Genomic DNA, 13,262 nt, shown 5'->3' with positions numbered 1-13,262 from the left:
GTCATTTCCCTAACAAATATCTTATCCATAATATAACAGTACATAATTAAGAGAGAGATGACTCAAACAGGATAACATTGTTGACTTGACTCATGGAAACTCTGGAACTAGAAAGCAACCCACAACTCTCTCCTTCACTGGCTGCAGACAACAAAATCATGTTTATTTTGAGAAGTTCAGACCCAATAATTTCAAACATACTGGTCCAGAGAAAACAAGCATGCAGTCCCAAGATCACCAAAACAAGAAGCTCAACTCTTTACGACCCAAAGTCCAGTGTGAGCTCGGGCTCAGCTCCACCAAAAACAAACTGCTACGTTCTGAGAGGACACTCTCGTGGCTGTAAGCCACAAAAGGTAAGAAAAAGAGTGAAACTGCTGAGACACTAACTGAATTCAAGAGAAACATTGACTTAAAAAGGCATAAAACCTGAGAAAAAGAGTGGAGTTGGAATACGTTGACTCAGCAAGATGAAGAATCAGTCCACTCCAAGAATCAACGGAGGCTGATATTCTCCTACCTTACACCTTCCAGGCCAGCGGGGAACTCATTGAGCTAGTAAGCACATTAATCCTCAGTAAATGGCCTAACTGGCTAGGCTCTCTGCGTGAGCCAGCAAATAATTGCTGCGTATCTCCTGCGTGAAGAACAGAGGTTCTGTGTATGCTGGAAGATGCTGAACACATACCCATGGCAATTTCATAGAGGAAGACTCTATTTCTGAAGATTAATGCTATGGCAAAAGGTCACATCCTTGCAGCCATTGTCATGCATGGAAGTTCATATTGGAAGTTCTTTCCAACCCTAAAGTAAAGGTGCTGCAAAATCAAGCACTCAGACTAGGAAATGGAAGCTTAATTCCCTCCCCTATAAACATTACGTCACCTTCAGTCATCACCATTTTGGATTCCAGAAAGAAGGGAAGGGAGAAAAAAATAAAGAACAACAAAAGATGGTATTTAAAATGGCTGTCAAAGCCTAACGCAGCTTCCCGTCTTGAGGATTTACTGAAGTTTTATGGAGGCTTTTATTTACTCTTGCTTCTCAGATGCTAAAGTTCAGCCATTCTCAATGGGTTAAAAGAAGGGGAGGCAGTATTAGCCACTGCCGCCACGCTGGGTTTCAGCAGCACACCTAGCCTTTGCGGGTTAGCTGGGCTATCTGGGATCTGAGCAACAGCATGGCACAGAGGAACGCAAGAGAAACCCCTGGGTTACGCTTCCATCCAACTCCTCCTGCCCTTCCCACCCCTCCCAGCCTTCCCGTCTCCGCCCAGCAGAGACGGGGATGCTGGTTTAGGCGTCCCAGACTCCGCAACCGTTGGAGAGCACCTGCCACCTTCACAGCCCTCTTATCGCAACTGGTGAGCACTGAACTGGAAACAGGCGGGTCAAATCGCTAAAAATAAGTGACCAGCTTTATAAAAAGGAGAGGTAGAGCAGAAACTGAAAATAAAATATAAAACCAAAAACCGTCTGCCACGAATGTTTTTGAACAGTTTGATGTAAATATAAAGCTTTCTGAATCTCAAAAGGCACTCTATTTTAAGCATTATTGAACCCACCTGAAAGCTGGCGAGGCAAGGTTATGGCTGATGCAGTTTAAGGCAATTTTTCAAGCAGCTTGGAAGAACTCTACTTACAGTCTGCACAGGTTCCAGAATTTTTTTTCTTATTAACAGAAGTCAGATAGAAAAATGAATTTGGTAAGTATCAAATTTAAGGAATATTTTCATTTTTTTATGCTTCCACATATGTTCTAGTTACTAGAACACTAGACAATATTACATAGCTTGCCTTTTTCTAAAAATTCCATACTATGAACCCATGAAGGCCGAAAACAAACTTGCTAGGGAACCAAAGAACAGCAAGTAATTACGACTTACTCGAAAACTATACACACTGCTTTGGAGTTCGGGCTGGTTGTTGGTTTGTTTACTTGTGACTGTGTGAAAGGAAGCTCCATAGATATTTCCTTGGGTTTTTTTCCTTTTAAACTCAAAAGGCACTTTAAATTTTCCCAGGATCACCACCAGTAAATTCCAGAGTACGAAAAATTTCGAATACAATTACATACCTTAACGGACTAAGTCGCAATCTCGTGCTGGGGATCGATCGGGTGACTCGTGTCGCCATCTGAGCCTCCCAGCCCAAGTAAAGGCGGCGTTTTCTTTGCCGTGCCTTAAGTTTCTCCTGCGAGTGTTCCTGCAGGTTACATTACCACTTGAAACGTCACATATTTCATTCAGCATAATGACTCAGGCATCTTGCCAAATTGACACGAATATGTCAAGCCTCATTTTTCTTTGTAATAGCAGTAAACTGGATGATCTAGTCTCTCTGCAGTGTGACGGCCAGATGCTATTCTGAGAAAATTATGTCTAAAGAGGGGAGAGGGGGTGTCGAGCAAACAACTATGCGTAACTGCAACAGCACATCCATCTGGATAAAATTAGTGCGCAAGTGATTTATAAGAAACCAAAATAAACATATCGAAAGACTACAGATGTATAAAAACCAGAGCAAACCAAGGACCGGGGGTTCACAGGTAGCGTTAGTAACACAATCTCAAGAGCTCTGTTGTTTCACACACACAAGAACAAAGTCACCATTAGGCATTTGACTTTGAGTCCATGAACTGTTCCCATCACCTACTCTGGCCGGCAAGCCGCTATCAAATGCCGCAGTGCCAACACAGGACTGGGCAAAAGCCAGCCATCGGCTTTTGTTGTTGGTTCCTACCCATCGCCGGTTTGTTGTTGCTGTTGTCGTTAACATCAAGTAATACCAAGAACGATGGGGTGATGGCGGGGGTGTTGTTTGGTTTTGGGTAGGGTTTTTTGGCAGGTTTCAGAGTTGTTTTTATAAAAAGAGCTTCCTTTGGTTACCAATACAACTTTGAATGATTCCCAATCGTTCCGTTCACCAATACCACTACAAGAAAAAGCCGAACCAAGTTCATAACAGAAGTTATTTATAAAAACTCCCAGTAGAATATCAGTCACCTCCTTAGCCCTTGGTTTTAAAGTTCCACGTGCAAGTCCTGAAACGACAGCAGTGACAACTGATTATCCACTTCACTGAGCAGTTTATAGTTATCACATATACAGGTACCTTGGTATCGTTCCATAGGTATCAGTCCCTCGATATGAGAAAGTTCCCAGACATGATATAAAACTAAAAAAAAAAAAACAACCAAAATTCTCAGCCATCAGGGTGACAGTTATTGCAGTGCAGTTAAGTTCCCTTCAATCATCTGGGGCATGAATTCGTAATTCATTTCGCATAGAAACAGGCATAACACTCATACTCCATGAACTTTTCACTGCACTGATCTGGACCAACTTAACAAGTATAATAGTTAGCAGATTCAAGTTGACTGTTTTTAAGTACCTAAATCAGTATTTTTAACAGTTCAGAGTAACAACAACTGGTTAAAATAACGTGCAAGATACAGTGATAAAACTGCAGTTAAAAATTTGTTTAATTCTTCGCACTATTTCTCCTTTGTTTTGATTTTTCCTATTTACTGGAAAATGGCTGCTTCACAGACCCATTAATATTTTAATTGCCATGGATTCCACTGTCTCTGGAACGTGAAAGTGTTCACAAAAGCAGAAATTTGAATTCCTTTATAAGATCAGAACTCCATGATGCAGAAGAACTTGCCTCTCTGCAGTATTTTCTTCCCCAGAAGACTGTGCATTGCAATTCAGAATTCAATACATGCGTTACTTAATAATTTGGAGAACGCTTTCCACTCAAATAGAAGCCAACGACAGCAGAACAGATGCCTTTAGGAAACTAAGGATGTGTGATTATAGCACTGAGAAAACAGACACATGCTTGCATCATCTGCAATTATTAAGTTTAGAATTAAACATTCTTCAGTGTTTCCAAGACAAACCTGATTAACAAGAGATTTAAAAAGGTCACTAGAAACATGGTTCTTAGCCAAAGTAGTTCACATTATCTTTTTTTCAGGACTGAATTTTCTCTTTCTTTGGGAAAAAAAAAGGAGGGGAGGGAGAATATTGTATCTTATCCAGGAAAATAACTCCCCTCTTCCCTAGGAGGCATCCTTCCCGCTACTTTTGCCATCTCAAACAAGCCCGGAGAGTGGTGGGTGTTTTTTAAAGTTTTGTTTATAAGGCATAGAGCAAATTTTAGTTCATATAAGTAATAAAAACAAGCAGGAAGTTTGCGGTCCAGAAAGTCAGCTCTGGGTTACAATTTTTAAAATATACTACAGAAAGGATGCAAGTATTCTGGAGCAAAAGCAGATCCCCTAACTCGCATAGGGAAAACAGTAACTAGCACTCCAAGTATTTATAAAAATACCAGCATATCCAGAAAAATCTGCTGAGGAAACAGCACATGCCGTAAGCTATTCTTACTAGCCAACGAACCTAAACCACGAGTACAACCCAGTGTATTCGGCACAAGTTTACTTATCCGGCAGGATATTCAGAGCAAGAACATGGCAGATGCGATCTTCGCCTTCCCGCCGAAGGATTTAAGGGATATGCTGCTCCCACAGACGAGATGTTTTTCTTACCCTTTGTGAGCACGCTCAGTTTGATCCAATAAAAAGTAAAACGGATTAGTTTGATTTACCACTGACAGTCATTTGCTCATAAGTGGCCTGACTCTATGCTTCAGCAGTTAAAACATGTCAGCAGGCCCCAGAGAAAAATGGTACCAAATTACCGACAGGGAGAAACTACTTATGCAGCTTGCCTGTGCAAACTTCAAATGCCTTGCTGACCTACGAGCAGCGCTAAACCTCACCTGAGATGAATGTCGTCTTGCAAAAGTCTTCCAAGTTGCTACCAGCACACATTAAATGTGAAAATTGACGTTTCTGCATGCTGGCGTTAATAGACACAAAGTAATCGCATTGAAGAGCTCTTAAATCTTTATACAAGAGGAGAATACTTTCATCATATGCGCTCCCTCAAAGCTGTAATTTTGCTCACGCCATACCGATCAAGTTGTATAATGCGAAGCCAAATGAAAACCTCAAACTCGCTGTCTCAACCAGAACCATAGAAAACAGCGACCTGTCCATTGTAAGCCTCGACGGCAGCACTACGGCAAGGAGCTGGGGAAGCATTTACAAAATCCGCTGGTGGTTTAAGTGGTGACTAACAGGTAAGAAAGCACAGAAAACATTAATAAAAATAATGCTGAATACCAAATGCAAGGTAATCCAGTTCATATTCATAAGAATAGTTAAAAAAATTAAGGCGGCAAGACAGAATCCTAAATACGATTCAATGTTTGGGCAAATAAATCCCGTAAGGAGCAGAAATAGCATAGCCCCATGTTTCCTACATCAACGGCCTTCAGCTTTCTACCCCAATGTCTCCTACCAGCTCGGTAACGCGCCCCCATGGCTACTGGCATCCCGTAAAACCCAGCTCTCTCCTGCCACAGCGTTCCTTTCCAACCACCCTCCTCCAGCGACCAGCGAAGGACAGGGGCCACGTGCTGCGGCAGGTTCGGAGTCACACCTCTGCGGAGCGACTAGCAGCGGACCAAGCATCCCAAACGACTCCTGGGCTCGTAGCTGTGGTTCTTCCTTCAGCACTGTCCCTCATTAAGGTCCTTCTCTTTCACCCAGCACCAAGATGCACAAAATATAGAAACGTACTTACTTTGACAGGTCACCCTTTGCTGCTGATAGATGTTACAGGGGAGAAAGGGAATAGAGAACAGAACAGGGTCAGCCCGCGCTGCAGGTGAACATACAGCACAGCCACGGAAAGCTCGTTTGCTCAGGAGACGAGGCCAAAGATAACTTTAAAAAGCAGTCTCTAGCTTAGAAGGGAAGGTTAATAAATAACCTACAATACATCTCCTCAATTATTGTTTTTTTTTTTTTTTTTAATTTTAGAAACACCAGTCTTGCGTACTCAAAAAACACAAATGGAAGCTACCAGGGAAAATTTTGTCCCTTATTTTCTATTATTTAGTATTTGAAAATCTCAAAAATTTCACAGCCTCTAGTTCTTTGAATAAATGGATGAAGCTACATAATATTCTCTGTACAGGACACTAGATTAGACAACATAAAGACAAAAGGAATCAAAAGCCTACAAATTTTATGAGCAAACATATATTACAAGCACTTAGCAGTTCCCAAAGCTTTTCCCAGTATTTACCCCCCCACCGTGAATAAGCGTATTCGCTCTCAATAGAATAAGATAATAAAGTAAAATCTATTTGTTGAATTTGAAGACGAATAGCAGAAGTCATATTGATCAAATAAGAGGTAAATAACTCCATTGTAAATGCAGGTACTTTGGAAAGGTTACAATCATACAGGATATTTAGAGCCCTCTGACTTTTTATTTCAAGGTTTGGGGCGGCAGGGGAAAGGTGTTATTTTTCCCCTTTCTTGGCCTCATGACCTTGTTGGGCTGTTGAACGCTCCTCTCCCCACAAACGGTTAACTTGCCACAGAACCCTAAATTTTAGTAATAATCTACTGAATTGAGTTACTGAATTGAGACAGATGATAGCACTCACTTGACCCTGGAACTGGAAACGACGGGAAAAGAACAAGTCCCACAAGCGACAGCCGAACGCGTACCCCCAAGCTCCCACCCCGTCAACCTGAACGACCCCCGTGGGAGACGGCCGCCTGCCCCCCAGGCCAGTTCCCCACACCGGGAGCTGCGATAACGCAAGCGCGGGATGGTGGAATAAAGGCGCCGACCGTGTTTTGGACTTCACGGGCTTCTTCGGGAAGGACACGAGAGGAGAAGGGCATTACAAATTTTTTCCTCTTTGCCCATATTCAGTCTCAGTTCAGTTATGAAAACCCGTACGCATACAACGCGTGGCGTCACCAAACTTGTAATTAGTTTTGCAGACATTTGTTGTAAGGAAGCGAAAACCCGTAACTCCGAACTAGATGAGTAGGATCAAGATGTTTGTATTTACTATAGGAAATGGAGAAGATCAGAAGATGGGAGCACTCTTACAGTGCAACGTGCCCACAACTAGCCATGCTGCTTACTACTGCCTACACTGCTACCATCATCACACAGCCCACATTTATGCTAACGTCCTTTTGAGATTTTCATCTACAAAACTCCAAATGAACCAAAGTGCTACTGCCTCCCACCCACGAGCTGGCCTAAATCCAGCCAGCAGACTTTCTGCAGCTTTCCCACGCCTGATTGTTTTCCAGCATGTAGACAAAGTGTAGATCACGCAGAAAACCAACAAGTTAAGACTTTTTTTTTTTTGGTTTTTAACTGGAAAGGATAAGAGCTGGAGAACACCAGCCCTCGACTCCTCTCTTTCATAATTCAGGAAATACTTTGACAAACTGGAGTGCAGCAGGATAACTTGAAGCAAGCAGCACTCTACGGGTGATGTAGGCTGCTCAGCAGATGGGGGGGGAGGAGGGAGGACATCTAGACAGATGGTCTACAATTTCCATTTTGTAACTCGAAGATGAAAGCATTTCTCAGCCTACAGCATAATGCACTAATTTCGGCAGAACCTTAGAAATAATACAAGCAGGTTCAGGGGAAATTCAAATTGAGTTTAAGGGTATAACGTGGGGACTCCAGAGGAAAGCAAGGGAAATCAAGTTTCTATAAATCTCCAAGTACCAACGTTATTTCTCAAGCCTCTTCTCAAAACGGAGTCCAGAACAGAGAATGACACGTGGCTACTAAAAACTCCAACTGAGAAAAGTCTCCAGATAAAGATGGGCAGCGCTCCTGCAACAGCTTCAGCCGCTGAAGGCTGACACCCGGCAGCTCCTCCGTTGCCCCAGACACGCGAGATGTTTCTGAGCCCCGACGCGGAACGCGCTGCTCCTGCCCTCTTCAACACCACAGGCACCACCACAAGGACCTGCATCTCCTGCGTGTTGCACCCTAAAAACCCCTTGCTTCTAGATCAAGCACCTCAGCTTAAACTCCACGAAGACTGTGAAGTCTGCTCTGAAGACAGGCTCCATTTCATGCAACGAAAAATGGGATAGAGTAGGAGCTGGGGCCCAGGCACTACAGGGGCTCCTGATTTTTCAGGGGAAAAACCAGGTTCTCCGAATCACAATAGCAAATGCTCTTAATTGCACTAATGAGCTGTGCCTCAAGTAAAGGTGGGGAAGGAAGAGCAAAGAGTTTTATGCACTTTTATCCTTGATGGCATGGCAGAGGATGACAAGAGACACTGATCCCACTGAGTAATAGAGGTTAAATTATCTCCTCTGCCCACTTCTACTACGGCTAATTAAGTCATATAGACCAGAGAAGATAAAGGTATTCAAAAGAAGCATATTAAGCCTTTCATGTTCTTAAAAAAAAAAAAAAAAAAGGCAAGATTTAAAAGCAGAAATTAAGACCGAAAGCCCTTCAGAATCATTTCTGTTACTTTCACCCCCTAAGAGCAGAGACAGCAGCTGCTACGGCCGCAGAGACAATCCTATATTGAGCAACAGAAGAAAGCGCTTTTAGACCATTGCCATACAGCTGCTGACTGGTCATATCAGAGCGCTGAGCTTATATCTTCGCGTAACACGGGAGTCCATATTCCTTAGCTTCACAGAAACAAAGTCAAAGGCATGATCTACACTGATCCACGCCTACTCACACCTGGAGGCCAAGGCAGCTGAGGTGGTCAGTTGTATTAGCAGCACCCGCTATCAATCTGACGACATGGGGGTTGTCTGGGGGTTTTTTGAGCACAGGCAGGAATTATGACTTGCAGTAATACACAGGAATTCAGCAGCTGAAGATGCAGCTCTGCAAATTCTGAAGGACTGAACTGTTGGCACAACAGTAGTCCAAGTGCTGTTACAAAGTGGCTTTGCAGCTTTGAGCTCATAAAATTACATTATTCCTTGCCTCTAAGATTAATGTACTTTTACCACAGAAATGATCTTAACTTTTGTCAAGGAATATAAAGAGCAGCTGCTTGACACATCATTAAAGAAACAAGTCTGCTCAATTTCCATATTACAGATAATCTTATTTAAAAAAATCTGATAATTCAAGGAGATTACAGGGCATCTGCATTCTCACTCATTTACATTAGATGCCAAGAAACCATAAGACTCTTCTGTTTCGGTTCCAAAGCTATTTTTCAGACATGGTACTGAAGAATAAAATACCTGAGAGAGCTGGAAAGTAACTGGGTAGTGAGAAACAACCTTAAAGTGTTTTTGTGTGCCAGGGGAGATGCAGAAGTTTGGGAGATGTGAGTTATCTAAAACTGCAACAAATTTTAAGTGACAGACAAGTTTGTTTGGCAAGATGTGTCTTCAAAACCCTGCTGCTCTCGTTCCAGAACCTCTGCAATATCCTATTTGAAATGGAGAGAAATTAATCTTTGGGAAGTGAAATCGATTTTTAAAAAGCATGGGTACGCACATATCTTCACAAGTCCCGGACTAGCCTTTCCCACTCTTCCCTCCTCCCAGAGGCAACATTTTTTGGTACACCTTTCCAACATTGCTAACCCATTCCCCATGCATGACCCTGCAAGCGCACGTGAAGCGCTTACCCATGAAAGGAACAGCTAAAAAGGAGTATTAACTTGCACTACAGCCCATTCATTTCCCAAAACAGAAATTGCACTTTTTATTCCAGATTTTAACCATCTTTGTACAAGAAAGTTGTTTTTCTTTGGATGAGAGGCAAGGACACTGTAATTCTTGAACAGACCATCAGGAATGGAGTCCCCCCCACTTTTTCTGCCTGGAAGGGGAGAAGGGAAGGAGGACAGGAGCAGTAAAAAAAATCAGGTTCATGGAAGATGTAAAGTTAATGTTACCAAAGGATAACCACTGAAACAATAATAAAAACAGACAGGAATGTCAAGGGGGCCCAGGGGAAGAGGTGGGAAAGCAAGGTGAGGAATACAGAAGAGGTCCAGTGGGAACCATTGTTTTACACCCAACACGAAAGCATGGCTGCATGACAACCCTCCACCTACATCATTGCTACGTTTTGCTAGAAGATAGAAATATGAACATCCTCCAACAGCCTACAAAGCTCAAAATTTAAGGGGTAGGGGAAAACGAGCATTAAAATATATATACACACACACACACCAAGGGAGCAGCATAACCAGGATACGCAGTTTTTACTGTTCGAGAGAGGTCAATACCAGCATTCACAGAAGAAACTTTTCTTTGGTCACTAAATCAACACACCTGTACTTCATATGAATAACCTCGCATCTGCTTACTTCCCAGGTCCCCCAATTCTTGGAAAGACAGCTTGTCAATCCATCGTCACGCTTCACATGTTAGACCGCATCCTCCCTTGTATTACCAGTACGTTATTTTCTCCTGATCTTTTGCACCCTAACTCCCCAGTGCCATCCAAAAAACACCACCTGTAGAGTAGCTGACACTTGACTTTGCTCCTTGATCGTCAGCTGAACAAAGGTTTTCATCCGAAACCGAGATAAGAAGTAATCTAGAACTCACTAGTGAAGACCCTTCACTTTCTCAAAACACCATCCGTCAACGGCCCTGCGATCCAGAAGCAGGAACTCGGTGCTGAACACGGCAGCAGGTGTTTTTCCCTTACGGAAGACAGCCACCACATCGGCGCCAGGCTAGCAAACAGCCTGTTGATGAGGCTACGTGCTAATATGCAAAAAAAAAAGGTTGCTCCAGAGGTAGAGCGCACCACCTTGCTTCACAACGCGTATTGTGGCATTCGCACGAGTGTCTTACAAGCAGGTTAAGCAGGCAGGCTTTTTTAGTAAATAAGACATGCTTGGAGTAATCCAATGGTTTGCGGGGCTAAAACAACAGGAAAAATATCTGTTCTTGCTCAAATAACAACTCAAGAGGCAGCCCTAAAAAACTGTACGTGACAGGGACCATTTTGGGTGGGGGCAAGGGAGGCGCACACATTCGTAGCTTACGGAGGAGCCACAGGAGAGGGAACCGGTGACAGGACACCCGCTTCTCCTAAGAACAGATCCCAAACAAGCAAAATGCATTTAGCTCCGACAGCTGTCCACACGTGACAGACAGAAGTGGTTTGTATCGTTACTAAAGCTGTAGCCTCGGTAATTACACTTGAAGAGGAAACCTGGAAAGGGCCCACATCAGTAGGTTAATCAAGAGCATCGCTCCAGAGCTATCAGTATCAAGAAACTCCTTTTTCTACGGCCCATCTACTGGGCAACGCAAGGTATAACAGTCACAGCTGGAGTTTCGAAAATTTCTGCTGAACGGCTCTTTTTGTTTCACCCGTCTTCTGTTTCCGAACCCGATTTTGACTGCGTGTACCAGAGTGACAGGGGAAGCTACGAAATAAGATCACGCAAAAGAGACAGTGAAAGATGAGAACTTCAAAGGCGTATTAGAGAGCGTCTAAACCTATGTTTTGTGCAACATTTAACCGCACCAGCAATTAACATCATAGACGAAAGAAGCCCTTGTTAAATATTCAGCATCCGTGCCCTTTCAGTTAGCGAGAAAGAGCTCACGATAAGCGCCCCGAGACATCCAACAGCAAAGATGCCTTAAGGAAAAATACCACAGTATTCAGGCAGTCTTTATAACAGATGAATAAAAGAGGCAATTATACCCTCTCCTTTTAATCTAGCACAAATAACCTTTCAATAATTCTTGTATCCTGTCAATAGGATATATTTTAAACTGTTCTCAAAGGAATGCTATCAGCATAAGTAACCTATCTTTAAATTTCACCGTATTACTAATTGGAGTATCGAAGAGCATATATTTTACCACCCGTCAGCATCACATTTTACACATCTTTGACAGTGAAGACAGATCAGTCGGCTTCGCTCTGACCCAGGCACCGGGGAGGATTTAAGCAATTAATGTACGTTAGGAGCAAACATACTGTGAAACCCCCATTTAAGTGTCTGAACCTCAGTTTTGAAGGCTTAACTTCACAAGACCCAGTCTTGAATATTTAGAGGCTTGCACAAAGCTTTAGGTGGCCCCAAAAAGCTATCAACAGCATGACATCTCAACTACTATTTTATCTCCAATTTCTTTACGCTGGCAAACACAATTAAGGAAACTTAGCCAGCGGCACCTCCAATTGTCTGGAATAACACTATAACAAGGGATTTTAAGGGCCAGAAAAGGCAATTATGCCACCTACGCTAGTTCTGTGTCCTGCACATCGCAGGCTGACAGCCCCCGGGGCCGCAGCACGAAGTCTTCATCAGATCAAAGTTCTCGCTACGCTGTTCAGCAACAAGCAGCTGTTTTGGGTAAGCACATACAAGCTGTAGAAAAGATGCAGCAGTTTTTCAGTCGCTTACACTGTCTCCACAAATGCCATAACTTAACCCCCTTTTTTCCACAACGGACCCAGGGGATTGGCTACGGCGAGAAAAATAAATCAGTCACCGGAGGGGAGCTCGTGTTTATCCTCGCTAGCCAGAAGGCTACACTCACGCTGGAAAGGAAAACATGGAGCCACCGCTACATATGGCAGCTGGAGGACACCGGGCGAGCGCGGCGAAGTTGGCGCGGGTTGGGAAGACGCGAGGATGTCGGGGAGAGGGGCGAGCGCGGCACGGGGAGGACCCGTTTCCACGCATCGCCCTTCCACCCGCTCCCCTGCTCGCCGCCAGCGAGGCGGGGAAGGCACCCACCTGTGCCGGTGCTCGTCGTGCCCTTGCCCGTGGATGAGGAAGCCGCCGAGGCTCTTGCCGCCTTTGCTGGTGTCCACATGAGGAATGAGCACATCCTCCAAGCCCAGGTCAAAGCGCTTGTGCTTCGAGGAGTCGGGGAGGAAGAAGAACGCCCCGAAGCACAGGGTGATGAAGGCACTAAGAATAAGGAGCAGGATAAATTTTTCGGAGAGTCTCAAGGTAGCCCTGTGGTGGGGGAAGGCGGAGGCGCCCAGGCTGAGGGGGGGCAGCCTCCGCCCCGAGAGCGGCAGCAGGGCGGGAGCGGTCATCCTGGCGCTAGCGACCCCCCGGCCGCCCGCGGCTCAGCCCCTCAGCCCCGGCGGGGGGCGGCCCCGCCGGCGCGGGCCCGGCTCGGCCCGGCCGCCTCCCGGCCCGCCGCGGGGGCCGGGGGCGGCTTCACCATCCTCCCCGCGGGCGCCGGGCCGCGTCCCGCCTCCGCCCGCCGAACCGAGGGGAGGCGGGGGGCCGGGCCGCGCCGCCCCAACCGCCCCCGCCCCGCCGGGGGGCTCGGGCCGGGGCGCGGCCGCCCCGCTACCTCAGCGCCCCGCTCCCGCGCCCCGGGGCCGGCAGGGCCCGAGCGGGCGGCTCCGGTCAGCGGCG

General features: G+C 45.1%; 1 protein-coding gene across 2 annotated transcripts in view; it reads right to left on the bottom strand.

The window, feature by feature from the left end:
• MAN1A2 (mannosidase alpha class 1A member 2) overlaps window positions 1-12,945 on the bottom strand; it is a 140,799-nt gene extending 127,854 nt beyond the window's left edge. For both annotated transcript variants that reach the window (XM_082304291.1, XM_082304292.1), the window contains exon 1: window positions 12,624-12,945. In XM_082304291.1, the coding sequence (XP_082160417.1) occupies window positions 12,624-12,931 (308 nt within the window). In that variant the 5' untranslated portion in view covers window positions 12,932-12,945. The remainder of the gene's footprint in view (window positions 1-12,623) is intronic.
• Between the last annotated feature and the right edge of the window lie 317 nt (window positions 12,946-13,262).

This window comes from Platalea leucorodia (assembly GCF_965183815.1).
Source record: "Platalea leucorodia genome assembly, chromosome: 2".
Classification (NCBI taxonomy): domain Eukaryota; kingdom Metazoa; phylum Chordata; class Aves; order Pelecaniformes; family Threskiornithidae; genus Platalea; species Platalea leucorodia.
The sequence above is the reverse complement of the archived record's forward strand: the minus strand, read 5'-3'. Positions and strand labels throughout refer to the sequence as shown.